General features: G+C 40.6%; 1 protein-coding gene and 1 long non-coding RNA gene across 12 annotated transcripts in view; one reads left to right on the top strand and one right to left on the bottom strand.

Moving 5' to 3' along the window:
* Positions 1 to 11555, bottom strand: part of LOC128624960 (uncharacterized) — a 26676-nt gene extending 15121 nt beyond the window's left edge. Inside the window, exons 1-5 of one of the 5 annotated variants that reach the window (XR_008388865.1) lie at positions 11423 to 11555; positions 11219 to 11326; positions 10463 to 10638; positions 10179 to 10292; positions 9660 to 9808 (exon numbers count right to left, since the gene is read on the bottom strand). This is a non-coding gene — a long non-coding RNA (uncharacterized LOC128624960). Of the gene's footprint in view, positions 1 to 3527; positions 9809 to 10178; positions 10293 to 10462; positions 10639 to 11218; positions 11327 to 11422 lie in introns of those variants that run through there. The other 4 variants (XR_008388866.1, XR_008388867.1, XR_008388868.1 and 1 more) reach the window with 4 other exon arrangements.
* On the top strand, positions 11377 to 17629 carry rbm39a (RNA binding motif protein 39a). Of its 7 annotated transcripts, XM_053652882.1 has the most exons (17): positions 11443 to 11515; positions 12106 to 12168; positions 12326 to 12386; positions 13507 to 13556; positions 13760 to 13960; positions 14275 to 14340; positions 14455 to 14508; positions 14611 to 14728; positions 14829 to 14981; positions 15073 to 15210; positions 15334 to 15399; positions 15547 to 15751; positions 15875 to 15955; positions 16033 to 16153; positions 16249 to 16354; positions 16756 to 16834; positions 17008 to 17629. In XM_053652882.1, the coding sequence occupies exons 3-17, from the start codon at positions 12381 to 12383 to the stop codon at positions 17106 to 17108; spliced, it is 1545 nt and encodes a 514-aa protein (XP_053508857.1). In that variant the 5' UTR covers positions 11443 to 11515; positions 12106 to 12168; positions 12326 to 12380; the 3' UTR covers positions 17109 to 17629. The 7 variants fall into 7 exon arrangements, with proteins under 7 accessions (XP_053508856.1, XP_053508854.1, XP_053508860.1 ...); XM_053652881.1 differs by lacking the exon at positions 12326 to 12386 and having other exon boundaries at positions 11377 to 11515; positions 14305 to 14340; XM_053652879.1 differs by lacking the exon at positions 12326 to 12386 and having other exon boundaries at positions 11377 to 11515.

The raw sequence follows: 17629 nt of genomic DNA, 5'->3' as shown, positions 1-17629 counted from the left end.
ATGCATATCACTAAAGAATGTACTGTAAATTTTTACAGTAATTTACTGGCAACAGAGTTGCCATTATTATGTACTGTAATAATAAATATGTACTGTAATAACTTATATAGTATAAAATAACATAAACCAGTACATTTGCCCATTAGGCTGATGCTTTTTTTAAAAAAATCTACTTATAGTTGAGGCAGGCTACAACTGATCTGAAGGTTAAGGGTCTTGCTCAAGGACACAACCATGGCAGTTTGGCAGTGTTGGGACTGAACACAACTTTTTGTTCTGTAACACAAAGCCTTAACCACTGAGCCACCACAACTAGCTCAACTAACTTGCACTGAGTTAATTCAATCTTTTAGTGTGAGTTAATTCAGTGATGGAGTTGGATGAACCAGTATGAGTCAGCTGAACTGGTTGTGGTGGCTCAGTTGTTAATGCTTTAAGTTAATGATGAGAAGGTCTGGGTTCAAAACCCAGCACAGCCAAACTGCCAGGGTTGGGTCCTTAACCAAGACCCTTAACCTTCAGCTCAGTTGTATCTTTATAAGTCACTTTTTAAATCATCAGCCAAGCGAGAATTTTATACTATGTAAGATATTACAGTACTTATCTTTAAGTAAGTTTACAGTTGTTCATTATAAAAAAAATATTTTACAGTGTACTATAAATAAACTTATGGGTCTCTAGTGACCCAGTAAGGTTTAATAGAATATACAGTATATCGTATTTCTCAAATGCATACTTATTCAGTACTACAGTGCAAACTTACTTTGAAATGGTTCCTCTGGCATGATCATTTTAATTGTTTCCAAATAAAAATACAGACCAATGATATACTGCAAAAAATATTTACATAAAAGCATAGAAATCTAGTTCCACCTTGCAATCACTGCGTGCAATAAGCTTTAATTTTACATGCAACCACATTTAATTTTAGTGAATATAAGTTTCGTTATTTTAGCATTCATCATAATTGCAGCGTAACTGACATTGATGTATATTTCATGAATCTGTCTCCTCAATTTATTGTTTGTTATCTTATTGTGTGATAAGAATCTTAGATAAGAATCTTAGTATGTTTATTTTCCATATGATTAGCTTGGCTATCCTCATTTGTATGTGTGCAGCTGAAGTTGTAGGCAGCTACAGAAAAGTCCCATGTATCTGAACATACAATATATTCTGTATGTGGGAAGAAATGAAAGCACTTTGCTGTACATAACAAATGTAGATCTGAGCACTGCAGTTTCTTGTTTTAAATAGGGCTATAAGTTTTGGGCTCATCAATAAACCAACTACTTCAGTGCACATATGGCCTTCCTGCATTTGTCAGTACATATCCATATGGAAATAAAGAGCTGAAGTGTCTGATAATAATATTTGGAAACATAGTAATACACCCATTACTGACACTAGATATATACATTATTTAGAGAGTTATAGTTAAAAGTAATTTAAAGTGATTGATTTGAGGAAATATGATATAAGGTCTGCCATGTACAGTACTGTGTACCTGGCTTTTACTGTTGGCAGCCGACATATGCATCTCTTAAACTAAGTTTCAGAAAGGATGCAGATGTTCTTGTGGTCTGGGTGCACAGGTTTGAGAAACTGTTGCAATCATGTCTGTGTCTGAGACATGAGAGTACACAGACACACATATACACAGACATATACCACATAAGAACATGTGCAGAGTAGTACCTACTTAGACCTAGAACTAACAGGTATTTGGAAGCAAATAGATTGAATGTGAGAAAACAATGTAAAGCTTTCTTGAAATTACTTGAAAATAAACTTTGTGGATAATTTAAATATATAAACAAATTTTAATATAAATATATAAAAGTAAGCAATGTTTAAAACAACAAACTTCACTTGTTCTTATGTAACAATGGAAAAATCTGGTAACAATGGAAAAATCTGGAACTACCTGTATAACTGAGTGGAGAAACAACTGGTGCAGATGTTCCCAGACAAGTGCACTGCATGAAACATTTAAGTAGCTAACATTCTACTATGCTCCATGTCATGTATAAAATACTGAGATGACCCAGTTGACTTGGTTTTTGGTTCAAGATGGCATGAGGAAAAGTGTCTTCAGTAACTTTGAAAGAGGTTTCATGTTTGCCACACAACAAATATACAGTGCAATTGTTTAGGGCCAAACGTAGCCATAATTAGAAACTGTCACGATTTCGCCTTGAGACAGCGCTGCAGTTTGTAGTACGCTCGGAAAACCGCTTCTGCTCATGCCTGAGTCTGTTAACACAGACTGAACCAAGTTCAGTCTGCAAAGTCGATGGAGAATGATGCTCAGACTCTGCGTGACTGAGGACACCACTCAGCATCCCTATACAGCTGAGGATGCCCCTCAGCCACCCTGTTCTACTGAGGAAGTTTCTCCACCTCCCGTTGCAGCCAAAAGCTCCCTTTTGCTTCCCTACGCTGCCGTGGAAGCCACTACACCAAGATTCGCTGAGGATGTCGCTCCGCTTTCCTGCTCTGCTGAGGACGTCGCTCAGTCTCCTGGTTCAGCTAAAGAGATTTTGCCCAAAGGGCCAGGACCGCCAGGGGAGGGGAGTGTTTTCTGGCACCCTTGGGGGGGGTTCTGTCATGATTTCCCCTTGAGACAGCGCTGCAGTTTGCAGTATGCTCGGAAAACCAAAGTGCATGTGCATGCATGAGCCATTTGAGCGAGCACTCAGCGAAAGCACGGTTTTCGGTTTTCAAGGACAGTGACTTTGTTTACTTTGGACACGTGCTTTTGTTGTGATTATGTTCTGTCTCCGCCCCCGTTTTGTCATTGGTTGTTTCCCGAGTGTGTGTCATTATTGTTTTCAGCTGCCCGTGTTTAAACCATGATTACCTTTGTCAACCCCTCGTGTCTCTGTGCAAGGCGCGCAGTATTGAGTTTACCTCTTTACTAAGCGGTTGTTTCTTGGTTCTCATTTCATGTTATTGACCTCGTTTCTCGTTTCATGTTATTGACCTCGTTTCTCTTTTCATGTTAATGACCTTGTTTCACGTATTGATTCCAGCCTAGCCCTGTTTATGCCCGTTTGCCGATCGCTTGAACCATTGCCTGTTATTAGACCACACTTTGATTTGTCTGCCTGCCTCACTTTTTAAAAAACGTCTTTATCTGCATTTGCATCTGTCCTCAACTCCATTACCTCCCGCACCGTGACAACATGTCAGTTTTGTGGATTTTGGCTTAGGTGCAAGGAATTAAATGATGGCTTTAAATTGATTTGATAATTTCAGAACATTTTGTGTATATTCACAGGCAGTGCTAAGGCTGCTTTTAGAGAGGCTTTTATCACGACTACAGAAAGCCATGCAGCGCTTGTCTCTAGACCTGGATTATTTATATTTTATATTTTGATATTGATTAGTACTCTATCTGATTAATAAAATGTAACATTAGGAGTCATGAAAGTATAATGAGAAAGAAAAACATTATATTGTGCATTCAGAATGTATTCATTCACTTTTTATGATGATGTCATCTTATGGTAAAATGTATTTTTTCATTCCACAATGTACACTCAGACCACTATGACAACACACATTCTTGCACACTTATTAAAAATAAAAACTGAAATACCACATCGATATAAGTATTTAAAGCAGGCCCTTTGCTATGACACTTTAACTCAAGAACATCCCATTTGTCCTTCAGATGTTCAAAACTATTATCACTTCATGATAAATAGGGTATTGAGCATAGATTGGTGAGGGTAAACTAGAAAAGCTGTTGGTACGGCTTTATTGATGTGGTGACGACTGATTCCCTTTATACTGAATTCGATGCACTAGTTGCAGTGGAGTGACGTCAACTCTCCTTGTTGATTGATTGACTAGAGGAGGAGCTATAGTGGACCAATGGTGACGCTAAAGCCAGCCCTCATTTACATGAAATGTCTGGGTTTACGCATATAACCCTGTTCCCTGAGATGGGAATGAGACAACGCTATGGGAGCACCCTTGTGCGCAATCGGCATCTGAAGCTTGTGTAACATCATGCCTAATTTAAAGGCCTGGCATGATCAGGTGACATGGCAATTAAGCGTGTCGTGTGATATATATGGCACCTGTGAACCGTGCCATCAGCCTCTATTATCTGAAGCGAAGACACAATTCACCTCGGTATGACAAAGCTACGCAATGCCTTGTTCCCTTCTCAGGGAACAGGGTTACATGCATAATCCAGACATTCCCTTTCAAGGGGAACTCCATGTTGCGTTAGCACAACGCTACGGGAATGAGAATACCCACTCCGTCATACCAAGGGTACGGCCTGTTCAAAAAGACCCAAGCCCGAGGGTGACTGCAAGACACTCAAGCCCGGGGTGGAATGAATATCCAGGCTGTAATATCGAATGAATGTGTGTGGCGTAGACCACCCCGCAGCAGCACACACATCCTGTAAGGATACCCCTTTGGACAAAGACTTCGAGGAGGCGCCCTCCCTAGTGGAATGAACCCTTATGCCCAGAGGCAGAACAAGACCGTGCACCTCATAAGTGATAGAGATTGCTTCCACTATCCAATTAGAGATGCGCTGCTTCGACACAGCATCACCTCTACTGTCGCCACCAAAGCAAACCAGCAGCTAGTCCGACTTATGCCACTGGCCAGAGTGGTGGACGTAAGTGCAGAGAGCCCTTACTGGACACAACAGGTGCATTCTCTCTTGTCCCGGTGTGAGGAACGGAGGAGGGCAGAAAGCCTGCAACACTACAAACTGGGCAGCAGATGTAGGCACTTTAGGAATATAATCCGGCCTAGAATACAGGAAGGCCTTGGCTAATCTAGGGGTAAAGTCAAGGCAGGAAGGGGCAACAGAGCGAGCTTGTAGATCTCCTACTCGCTTGAGAGATGTCAGGGCCAGCAGTAGAGCTACATTTAGAGTCAGAAGCTTCTCAGAGGCTGACTCTAAGGGCTCAAATGGGGCCCCTGACAGACCTTCCAGGACCACAGAAAGGTCCCAGGAAGGTATGCGAAGGCAGCTCAAACAGGGTTTGTTTTAGGGTCTTAGAAGATGTGCAGACGAACCTTGAACAGAAGAACATGTTTGTGTCTGTATAGCAGATAATCATTCTGTACTGATCTAAGTGACATGACATGGCCTTCTTAGGTGTTATCCTCTGATGTGAATGAAACAGAACAAGAACAAAACTACTACAAAGTAAAAATGAATAATTTCCCTCACATTTCCCCCATTTTATCATTACAAAATATGATAACTAAAATTAACAGAGAAATTACTATGCTGTGAATACATCAGAACTTCAGAATCCTTTCATGGTTCAACTGAATTCATCATAAAACAGACATAATGAAGGCTCTAAGGCTGTTTTTGTGTATATAAAGTATCCTGTAGTCAAGTGAGCTCATTTTAGAGTGAAATGAGAGTCGTCCTGGTCAAAGGAATATTTACAATAGGTGTGAAATGGATGTCAATGGGTCGTCATCATCAGTGTCGCTGGGAGAATCTGATACTAAGTCAAGTTGGTCATCATAGGTATCATAATCAGTCTTTGTCAACATCAGCATTTGGTCATTAGTGATTTCAACGAGCATGAGAGACTGCTCCAAATGAGAGAAACAATACAAGGCAAAATGAGCAAGACAAGAAGAATTATTGCACCTATTGGTAGACAGACGGTTAATATCCACGAGCCCCATGCCCCGAGTACTGAGTTCAGCCAATCAAACCCCATCTCACTAGTCTGCGGAGGGTTGCGTATCACAGACGGCATGTGTTCAATGATAGAATAACCATTATGTGTCTGCATTTCGAGGGGACGTGTGATGTTGTGTGGGTAGCACTGTTGGCAATGATTCTTCTGATGAAAGCTGGTACAGAAAGGTTTACAGAGGCGGCCAATATCTTGGCATATGGGCTTTTAACTACTAATTGTCGTCCAATCTGCAGCAATAGTCTACCAAAGAACTTCGCGGGACCTATAGAAATCACATCGCCTTAGGCACTTAGTCCCGTCACCACGATCAGCTAAATACCAAATTTGGGTAAAAGTGTGTGTGTCATGCACTCTTTCTGCTGCAACAGTGTGATTGGCGTGATTGATCATCAAGTCTTCCACCCAATAAACTTCAATATCTCTCTTTGGTTTATCTTTCCAGCTGAAGTGTCTACCCCCAGACTCCCAGTATTGTCTTGATGATTCCTACCAGTCAGTGGTAAGGCTGCATCAATCTTTCGCTCTGCACAACCAAGAGAAAACCGCCTTCACGTCAACACGGACTTCAAGGTGAAACTTTTCCATGAGCGTCCACCAGTTTGCTTGTTGTCCAGAAAAGCTGAAAAGACTCGCACAGCCCAGCCAGGAGACGCCAAATTGTCGGGGAAATTAGACAACACTCGCAGAGTCGTCCTCTGAAGGTAAAAAGGTTTATTACAGGAAGATGGTTAATACAGGATAGAATAAAGCAGGATAGAATTATGAGAGTGCTCTCAAGTGCTTGTGCTGAACCTCTACTATATATATGAAACACAGAGCATGACACACTTCTGTATACCGATAACAAGTGGTTTGAGGCAGTTCAAACAGGGTTTGTTTTAGGGTCTTAGAAGATGTGCAGATGAACCTTGAACAGAAGAACATGTTTGTGTCTCTGTATATCAGATAAACATTCTGTACTGATCTAAGTGACATGACATGGCCTTCTTAGGTGTTATCCTCTGATGAGAATGAAACAGAATAAGAACAAAACTATTACAAAGTAAAAATGAATAATTTCCCTCACAGGTTCAACCTGAGCCCCAAGCTCCTCATGTGGGTGAGAACAACAACATCTCGATGTTGAAGGGCCAGTTCCCTGGATCGTGCTAGAATTAACCAGTCGTCCAGGTAGTTTAGTACACAGATGCCCTGGAGTTGCAAGGGAGCCAGAGCAGCATCCATGCACTTTGTGAAGGTGCGAGGGGGATAAAGCTTGCCCGAAGGGAAGAACCCGATATTGGTATGCGTTGTCTCCAAATGCAAACCTCAGGAACTTCCTGTGACTGGGCGATATTCCTATGTGTAAATATACGTCTTTTAGATCTATCATCACAAACCAGTCCTCGAACTGAATCTGTGGCACGATAAGTTTGAGCATCAGCATCTTGAACCTGTATGTCCGAAGAGTACGGTTCAGATGACGCAGATCTAAAATTGGCCGCATACTCCCATCTTTTTTGTAGACCAGGAAATAATGGCTGTAAAAACCTCCCACCCTTAGGGAACGGGGTACATGTTCTATGGCCCCTTTGTCCAAGAGGGATCTTAATTCCTGTACTAACATTGGGCTCTAATCTGTGCTGACTACTGTGGTGAGCACACCTCTGAACCGGTGGGGATCGAGCTCTGAACTGGACCCGGTAACCCTTTTCTATGGTAGACAGAACCCATGGAGACACATTTGGCAGTAGTTTCCACGCTGCCAGATGGTCTTTTACTGACGTTAACTTTTCCACATTCTGTTCAGATTTTTGTTGCCCTGTGACAGCTCGCTGACCAAAGAACACTGAAAACTTGGGATGGCCTTGGATACGGGAGGCCCTACAGTAGCAATGGTGGCTATCTGCTCTAACAACTTCATGTCCCCTGATATGTCCCTCCGTGACCCATCAGGACCGCTCCTTCCTTGCCTGCTTGGCTTTTATAATCATTCTCAGATCAGGCCTATTAGCAGGCTGCGACTTTGGCCGTAAGGTCCCCCTGGTTCTCCGCTGGGGGAGGCAGACCCCCACACTTGCCTTCTGTGCCTCCCTCGCACTAGTGCTGGCCCGGGCTCCACTCATAGATGCCCAAGCGAACTCAACATGACGGGGAAGGAACTGGCTGAACGCCGCTATGTACTGTTTTGCTTTGAGAAACTTGTCGGCAATGGCATTAACTGCGCCACCGAACAGGCCATAAGGTTTAACAGGGGTGTCCATCAAGGAGACCCTACCTTTGTCCCCCATCCCTGAGAGGTTGAGCCATAGGTGCCTCTCCGCCACAACCAAGCTAACCATTGAACGGCCGATATGACAGGCCGTTTGCTTGGTCACCCAGAGAGACAAATCTGTGGTGCAGTGCAGCTCTGCCACTGCCTCAGGTCCAATTCTCTCCCCAGTGTCAAGCTCACTCAGCAGGTCTACTTTTTTTCTTCTCTTTTCTTAAAGGGATAGAAAAGTCAAGAGATTTTTTGAAAAGATAGAGAGTAAATGAAGCATTTTTTTGTGAGCGTTACAGTCTCGCTGAAGATAATAAGGCTGACGGCGCGGTTCACAGGTGCCATATATATATCACACGTGATGCGCTTAATTGCCACATCACCTGATCACGGCAGGCCTATAAATAGACATGATGTTACACAAGCTTCAGATGCCGGTCATGCGCAAGGGCGCTCCCAAAGCGTTGTGCTTTGAAAGGGAACTCGAACTGCAGCTTTTGCAAAAGCAAGCAGAGAACGTGTAAACAAGTGCAAAGGGAAAAACAGTGCAAGCATTCAAAAAGAGAAAACATGAAGAGAAAATGTCAGAGAGCACAAAAACACAGTAATATGACCAAGGAAAATGATATTGAGCGCGATTCAAAAAACTTTGAATTCATGTTTCAGTTTTGTGCAATATAATTTTGCATGTGTTTTTAAATGTTTGATTCACACTTATAATTTTTCGATCCGTGACCACAATACTTTTGATGGGAAATTGATCCCATATGGAAGCTGAGTAAAAAAATACCCATAACATTAAAAAAAGTATATATTTTTAAATAATTTTCAAGAACAATACCTGACAATAAGCAAAAAAAACCCTATAAGCAAAAACCCAGTAAGCAAAATAAATAAATATGAAATAAATAAAATATAAAATACAAAATACATAAATAACAAAAAAATTAATTATTGAAATTACATATTTAAAAGGCAGATCAGTGATGCTGGATCAGATTTCTTGTTTAAATGCTTGTGTTTAGATGCCTTTAGTCACATGGATCTATGTTGTTTATTGTGCTTAGTTTGTCCAAATACCATCGCTTGGCATTGAGATTTAATTTCTTCCGGTCGGGTCCCTTTCCCCCCCTTATTCATCTCTTTCTTTCTCCATCAAGATTTGAATGATTTAAGCCAGTGGTTTTCAAAGTGGGGCCACCAGGGAGCGCCCGGGGGGGCCTCAACAATTTGGTCGGAGCCGCCAAGCCCATCCCTCCCACTAGTATGTTTTCTCTTTCTCACTCTCAGACAACCACACACACACACAGTCAATTCCTAATGTAATGTAATGTAATGGAAAGATATAATATGTAATTATTAATTAAAAAAAGGGTGATATATTCAGAAGTCTGAATTTTTAATGTGTTTTAAAGACATCTTGCAAAAGGGGGGCCTCGGTCAAATGTTAAAGCCATTTGGGGGGCCTTGCCCTGGAAACGTTTGGGAACCCCTGATTTAAGCAACTGTTTAGCCAAACAAATCAAAAGGTACGCAGGTATCTGTAACAGAGCGTGATCCTCACAAGATGGCGCCCCTGCTCCAACAAGCAAAATGGCGTGCTGTATCTTCACATTCTCTATATAGACAGTCTCTCTCATGTACACAGAAACATGTCTGTCTATATTGATTTATATTGTAAGTCTAAATCCAAGTCTGTAGAACTCACATACACAGCACAGTGAAAGAGGTCCACAAAACCTGAACAGGTAGATAAGACAAGCATCTATCTCTGTTGCACTGAAGCTGGACAGCCAATTAAAGGATGCTGCATAAGTAAGGTGCCCTCCATGGTTGATGTTCTCTGCGTCCAGTACATCTGCTGGAGAGAGAAGATCAGGGGTAACTCGCATAGTTCTCAAGATATTTGTAAAGGTAAAATCTGCTCTGCCCTTCCCAGAAATTGTATGGGAATTCCATGCTGGGATCATGTAACCAAATTCCACTGTTCAGTATTTCATGGCAAAGAAGGACACAAAATATTTGGTACATGGATCATCCATGTCCACCATGTCATTTTTTTGTCATATTGCAAAGTATGTGTTTAACTTGGTACTTCACCATACAGCTCACCCCCTCCCATTTCATTTGGATTTCATTTCCCTGCATGGTTTTGCTTTGAGACCTATTTCAGACCTATATACAAGTACAACAATTCTTATAGCCAGTGCAGCTCCCTTTAATATACATACGCACAGGGGCGCTGTAGGGGATGGGGCAGACAGGGCAAGGCGGGGTGGCTGTGCCAAGTGCATGTCTGTGTCCCCTTAATATGTCCCGCGGATTATTCAGAAACGCGGCACAAACTTCACAGTTGTGGGTCATTACATGCATCAGGTAGATGGCAAGAGATGGCGCAGACAAAATCGGGATACCAAAAGAGGAAAGAAAAACATGAAAATGATTAAATAATTCTGAAGCTAGCCCATAAGAAGCTTGGACTTTCTATTTTATGTCAGTTATATCAGTTACTCACCCCAATGTTTATTCTTGGAAGCTGGAACACAATATTTCCAAGAATATATGTTTTTCCATGCAATCGAGCATTTGTAGTGTAGCATTGAGCTTCAACAAGGACGGAAAAGCACCAAACGACAATAAAACTAATCCAGTATTGTATATATTCAAGCTTTCCAAAGCCTTGCAATAGCTCTATGTGAGGAATCAATTGAAATAAACGTATTATTCACTCAATGAATAATAAATAAATAAATAAATAAATAAATAAATAAATAAAGTTCATTGTTCTTGGTGAATAAGAAAGTCGACAGCTTAAAAAGACATCCAGACAGAATTTCTATAGTGTCTGTATATGAGGGAGAGAGAGTACAATGGTGTTAATTACTTGCTTTGTAGGCCTATATATAGTTATTTGTATATAGTTATAAAATGCATAATTTCAGTTAATTTAATAAACGGTTAAAATGTAGTTCTTTATAGTCTCTTATTGAATATGCAATGAATGAATAGATGTAATATAATGCAATAATTGTTATGCTTATTGATAATTATTGTTTTTAAACGTGGCAATAAAAAAAGATAATTGGGGGTGGGGGCTTGGGGCCCGGAGTACAACTTAGGCAGGGGGCCCAGAAACCGTAGCGGCGCCCCTGCATACGCATTTTAAATGAAAATACTGTATACGTATATTCTTGTACACCAGTGGAACAGCCGGCACAAAATAGCTGCGGGCGGGATTACACTCATTGCTCCTCCCCATATGTAAACCCACCTGAAGCTCCAGTACGCAGTCCCCGCGTGTCCCTCTTGTGGACAAATCCGGAAGTGTCTCTTATGCAACAAGGACGGTTCGTGCGCCATAATAGTTTGCCGCCACGGCCTGTCGGAGAATTCGGACGCGGAGCGCGTTATTTTAGTACACAATTTAGCATTTATTAAAAACAGGAACTTGAACAGAATTACATGTTTTGAGTACTTTTAAAAGCGTTCGAGAATTCCAGGCTGCAACAGAATAATACTGAAGAGGGACGTCGTTTAAAAGAGGATTCCTGTAGGCCGCATTAACACGGTAAGGCGGAATAGGAGACGTTAATGGTCTGCCAAGTAATTACTTGTCAGTAGTCAATACATTGTCGATAAACAACTTCAGCGGTAAATTCTGAAATGATGTCGGTAAAACGTCACGTTTGCATTGTTTTGTTTGCTAACCTAGTTACGTGCTAGCCTGTTGCCAACAACGCAGTTTACACCGAAGGCCGATTGAGGCCTTGCTAGCCGTGTTTATATAACTAGCCTGGGTAATTCCGATTTTTTTTCTATCATAATAATGTTCTACGCAAGCTTTTTTTTTTTTTTTTAGGAAAAGTTAACGTGTAATGTGAATGTTTGCAAACATCTTGCCTAATATGCCTTTGTGGCGTAGCTGCTAGCTATCCGTGTCAGAGAAACCTTAGCTAGTCAGCCATATATAGCTTAGCTATAAGTTAGACTTCCTCGCCGTCCGAAATTGTCTAATTTGTAGATTTAAAAAAATATATTTTTCCTTCTTCTATGATCATACGTAAGTGACTGTGGATTGTAAAATATGTCTCGGAAGAGAACGCTGTTCTCGCGAGTCTATTATCATGTGTAATTGTACCTGTTTTTATGTGCTAGCAGAGCTCCGCCATCATGGCCGACGACTTTGACATCGAAGCCATGCTTGAGGCGCCCTATAAAAAGGTGGGTATTTAGTTTAGCGCGATAAACTAAATACATTTAATTGAAACTGCAGTCCAATCTACGCCTTGTTTTCGCTAGTTTATGTACAGATAAATACCATGTTTGTTTATATGATAGTGGTTTCAATGAATAAACGCCCATCTATCTCTTTTTGTAGACATGCCTATATCTCACCTCTACTCCCATGAATTCCAGTGTGAACTGTCAAAAAAATGAAGGTAGTAATTGCCCCATATATTGATGTACTGTGGTACCCATGGTTGAAAATATTTAGGCTGATTGATTTTGGTACCGACAAAATAAATGCAGTGGATGCACATGAACTTAAGTGCTGGTATGAAGTCTTTGGAGACTATTCACACTTTTGTATGCATGGTAATTTTAGCACCTACCCTTACATTTGGTATTCAGTATAAGCTAAAGTCGTTACTGAAGGTTAATTATGATTTGCATGTCTTAAGTAATCTAATTATGGCTTTTGTTATAATAATGGACTTGCCATACAAGCTATTCCATGCACTGCTCATGTTTTTCATGGGATTGGAAATGAACAGAGATGTACATCATAACCTATAACAAAAAAAAATCATTAATATTGATGTATTGAAGGGAAATTCATTGTGTTTAGCATTTATGCATGCAGTTGACTTTCATATACCAATGTGTGGTTATTTCATTGGTCTCAGAAAAAGGAAATGATGGCTCTCTGCATATTGCAAAAAGCTTTCAATCAAGAGACCTTTTCTACTGAATGCAAATGGCCACTTTGTTTTAAGACACTCATGCAAATTGTTAGGTAGATTAAAGAACATCTCAGCTTTAGATGTTCTTTGGGAGTCGATATTACTAAGCCGTGTGAATCCCTGTTTGCTTCAGGGCGAGATGTGTGACAGAGGTGGCATCGAACTCTTACAATCCACGAAGGCAAATGGGGTGAAGATCACTGGAATGGCATCCACCACAGGAGCTCACTTAGTGGCTGGCTGCTAGCATTGCCACTTTGGGTCTTATAGGCACAGATAGCCTTGGTACAGATCCTTTCAGGCTGCTAAAAGAATGAAATCACTAAATATGCATTTTCTTACATTCACAGCATAGCACTAGACCTTGATCTATTGAACGAACTACATACGCAATGTAAGCATTAGTAAGGAAGGAAGAAAACGGCAGCCTTGTGGTTCTAATGACCCTTTTCTGTCACTCTCCTACACATAAATCTTCTAAAGTGCACATATTTAATGATCGTATTATATTCTCTTTTGTTCCCACCCCCTTATCCTTACGACTTGCAATGTTACGCCGTCCTCCTCATGATGTTCTTCTATCGACCCTGCTTAGGATGAGACCAAGTCCATAAGTTCCAATGGGCATGAAGAACGGAGCAAGAAGTAAGTCTGTCTTAATTTGACACATTTTAAACAAATAATTATTGTGATTGTGCTGAATTAGAATTTATATATTCTTTTAGACACCTGAATGGATTAAATTGAAAATCGCTGTAAGTGTTTCTATAACATTGCAGTCATGAGCCAGCAGATTACATTGGGTTAAACATGTGCAAATTGACAAGTATAAACTTTCAAAATGGAAGGAAAAAGAAGAGCAGAAGTCGTAGTAGGAGCAGGGAGAGAAAGAGAAGCAAGAGCCGGGACCGCAAAAGGAGCCGGAGCCGGGAGAAGAGTCGTGAACGAAAGAGGAGCCGGAGCCGGGACAAGAGACGCAGTCGGAGCCGAGAGAGGAAACGCAGTCGTTCCAGGAGCAGGGAGCGTGGCGCTCGCTTCAGAACAGCCTTGTATGTATACCTCCCCTCGGTTAGGCCTTAGATTCGTCTTCTGTGTATAGCTACATTACATAGATTTTGGTCTTTTTGGTGTTCATTAATGTTTTTTTTATTCGCCAAAACCTTCTGAAAGCGGTCTCGTAAAGTCATTTTTCTGCATCCGTGTGCGCTCAAATTAGTAATTATGCTTGTTTGGTTCTCAGTGGAATAGTTAACCGATCAAACTTAACCTGGTGTCTCCAAATAACCCTAAAAGTTTCATGATGACCATTGGGAGTAGAGCGATAGTAGTCGCTGCTGAGATAAACCTTGTTTTTAAATCACAGTTCTGGCCTGAAATTTAATGGTGGTTCCAGGGGGAAGACTGGCCCACTGCCTATCATCAAACTAAGGTTTCTATGATACTATTTTTGTTGTGTGGGTAGTTGCCTGTTCAGTGTATGAGTCAAAATGTGCAAGCCTTTGAACCTTTGGTAAAAATACTAATGGAGAGTCTTTTCACGTAGCCGAAGAAAGTCTAGAAGCCGTAGCCCATTCAGACGAGACAAAAGTCCCATCAGGTAAGGTTGTTTTTTTTTTGTTTGTTTGTTTTGGGGGGGGGGGGGGTGTACTTTAAATGACTCTTATTGATGTATTGCTACAATTATTTTTTCCCTTTACAGACAGCCTATAGATAACCTCACACCAGAGGAGAGGGATGCCCGCACGGTTTTTTGCATGCAACTTGCTGCCAGAATCCGGCCCCGGGACCTGGAAGAATTCTTCTCTGCTGTGGGAAAAGTCAGTATCTGCATTATTTTAGTGAGCTGGTTCTTAGTCATTCTGATCATTTTTGTATGAACAAAAGTACTGTATTAACACTGATGTCATCATTTAACAGGTGAGGGATGTGAGGATGATCTCTGACAGAAACTCCAGAAGGTCCAAGGGTATAGCCTACATTGAATTTGTGGACGCCACCTCTGTACCGCTAGCAATTGGTCTGTCTGGGCAAAGGCTGCTTGGAGTACCAATCATTGTTCAGGCTTCACAGGTAAGAGATGTCCTCCAGCAGATAATTACATTAGATTTGTGGTTTGAGGTATCCTGATCTGGGTGCAATTATTCTTATTACTTTTTTCCAGGCTGAAAAGAACAGAGCTGCTGCAATGGCCAACAACCTACAGAAAGGCAGTGCTGGACCTATGAGGCTGTATGTTGGCTCACTGCATTTCAACATCACAGAGGACATGCTCAGAGGGATCTTTGAACCATTTGGACGGGTGAAGGCTCATTTGCTTAAGTCTACAGCTCATCCCTGTCTGCTTTACTTTGCTGTTCACTTTCATTGCTATTTGATTAAACACCTGTATTTAACCTGTCCTTTTGCTTTGTCTTCCTAACAGATTGATAGTATTCAGCTTATGATGGATAGTGAAACAGGGCGATCCAAGGGATATGGTTTTATCACAGTACGTTAATACTAAAGACATGTTTTCTATTTCAAGCATATCAGCCTAAAAATTTTAAGTAATAGAAAAGCTCAAAGTAATTGAGTCACAGAATAAAATGGTGAGCCATCAAGAGAAATATTGTCTTATTTTAATTTGCTCATCCAGTTTGCTGATGCTGAGTGTGCGAAGAAAGCCTTGGAACAGCTAAATGGCTTTGAACTGGCTGGCAGGCCAATGAAAGTGGGTCATGTGACTGAGCGCACTGATGCCTCTACAGCCAGCTCGTTTCTGGATAACGATGAACTGGAAAGGACTGGCATTGACCTGGGCACCACTGGGAGGCTGCAGCTAATGGCCAGGCTGGCCGAAGGTAAAAATTTTATTAACTATTTGGAATGCACCTCTAAATGATGATTTATACTTGTACTATCTAAACATACATTTGCAGCTGATAAAGAATGAGGTGATGAGCAGCTCTTTTCTTCTTTTTAAGGGACTGGTATGCAGATCCCTCCAGCTGCACAGCAGGCTCTTCAGATGAGCAACTCAATGGTGGCAATGGCAGCAGCTACAGGTATGTAGTAATTAAGTTAACTGTTAATGCTCCTAGTGATTAATTTTGAGGTTTTGACATTCAGTTTCTTGTTCTAGCGGCTATGAATCCTGGATTGAGTTTCAACATCAACGTGCCCACAAATCAACCTCTCAATCTACCATCTCAGCCAATTGCCACACATTGCTTCCAGCTGTCCAACATGTTTGATCCAAATTCGTGAGTGCCCTACTAGTGTCCAACATTTGAAAATTAACACACATATGTTGCATTACAGTAGTTTAATATGTTCATGTTCTGTGTTCTGTTACTAGGGAGAATGAACCTGGATGGGATGTTGAAATCCAAGATGATGTAATTGAAGAATGTAACAAACATGGTGGAGTAATTCATATATATGTGGACAAGAAATCTACTGAGGTATATGATCTTATGATTATAAACAATGTTCAGAAAAAAAAAATAGTAGTGCTAAGTAGAAACAGGCAGCGGTAACTTGGTGGTTAAGGTTGATATGCAAGATTATTTTCCTTCTCCTGCTCACGCATATTGAGGAATCATGTTTAAACAACTACAGTTGCTTTACATTTGCTTTATTCAGTCTGTCTATCTAGAAGGATATTTTCTAAAATAGTATTGTCTATTTTTTTTTGTATTAATATATCGTGGTAAATATCAAGATTGATCAGTGTTTAAAAAAAAATAATAATAAATTAATTTATTAGGAAAACAATTAAAAGCCAAAATGAGTAAAAGGTAACTATAAATATCTTTAAATCTTAATAGTGGTCCTTTTTTTTTTTTTTTTTTTTTTTAAATAGGGAAATGTATATGTGAAGTGCCCAAGCATCCCTGCTGCAATGGCTGCTGTTAGTGCATTACATGGACGCTGGTTTGGAGGTAACTGCTCTGTTCGATTCAGTGCTGAATTTACTTAAAGCATACTTTTAAGAAATCTTCAGTGATTTTAGAGTGACTTCAAGTGTTATTTGGTGTGTAATTCCACTTGTCCTTAAATAACAATCTGGATTTTACATGGCACTACAGCTGTTGTTTCATGGTTCTTTTCACAGGTAAAATGATCAAAGCTGCATATGTCCCTCTGCCAACATACCACAATCTTTTCCCTGAGTCGGTGCAAGCTACACAACTTCTTATGCCTACTCGCCGGTGATCCCTGGAGCTACACTTTTTTCGCTTTCTCTTTTTAATATTCAATTCTTGCAAGCTTTGACACCTTTGTGTATGTTTATGCCCCTACATCACCTGGGCATTAAACAAGTTTATGTGGTAATTTTGTATGTACAGCCTATTTTGTTCCCTTTCTTGGAGGGCCTTTTGACCCCTTATTGTTTATACAGTTTTCAGGGTTTGTTTTCTTCCACACATTGTCTGTGATTTGGCATGAGTTCCACTAGAAGACATGTACAGTTACCCACACAAAACTACAACTGTTGAATCTTTTTTTGAATGAATTAAAATCTTGTAGCTTTGGTTAAATATCTACATACAGTGTTTTGGGCTCTATGAGCTGAAGGAAAATTAAAATGACTGATAAGAACCTGTGTGTTCATAGAGACCATTATGGGTTTTGATGCATTGTCTTTTTCTAATTAAGACTTGATTTTGTAAAGTCCTTGATGAACAGTTCATTTCAAATAAAGCCATGATGCTGGTTTATTTGTCATGTTTCAA

Source organism: Ictalurus furcatus, chromosome 21 (assembly GCF_023375685.1).
Source record: "Ictalurus furcatus strain D&B chromosome 21, Billie_1.0, whole genome shotgun sequence".
Lineage (NCBI taxonomy): Eukaryota > Metazoa > Chordata > Actinopteri > Siluriformes > Ictaluridae > Ictalurus > Ictalurus furcatus.
The sequence above is the reverse complement of the archived record's forward strand: the minus strand, read 5'-3'. Positions and strand labels throughout refer to the sequence as shown.

Bases quoted from the DNA above. Each gene is read 5' to 3' on its own strand.
- rbm39a (XM_053652879.1), top strand. From the start codon at position 12,118: ATGGCCGACGACTTTGACATCGAAGCCATGCTTGAGGCGCCCTATAAA. The intron at 14,729-14,828 runs GTCAGTATCTGC...ATCATTTAACAG, and splicing joins TCTTCTCTGCTGTGGGAAAA to GTGAGGGATGTGAGGATGAT. The intron at 16,355-16,755 runs GTATATGATCTT...TTTTTTAAATAG, and splicing joins TGGACAAGAAATCTACTGAG to GGAAATGTATATGTGAAGTG.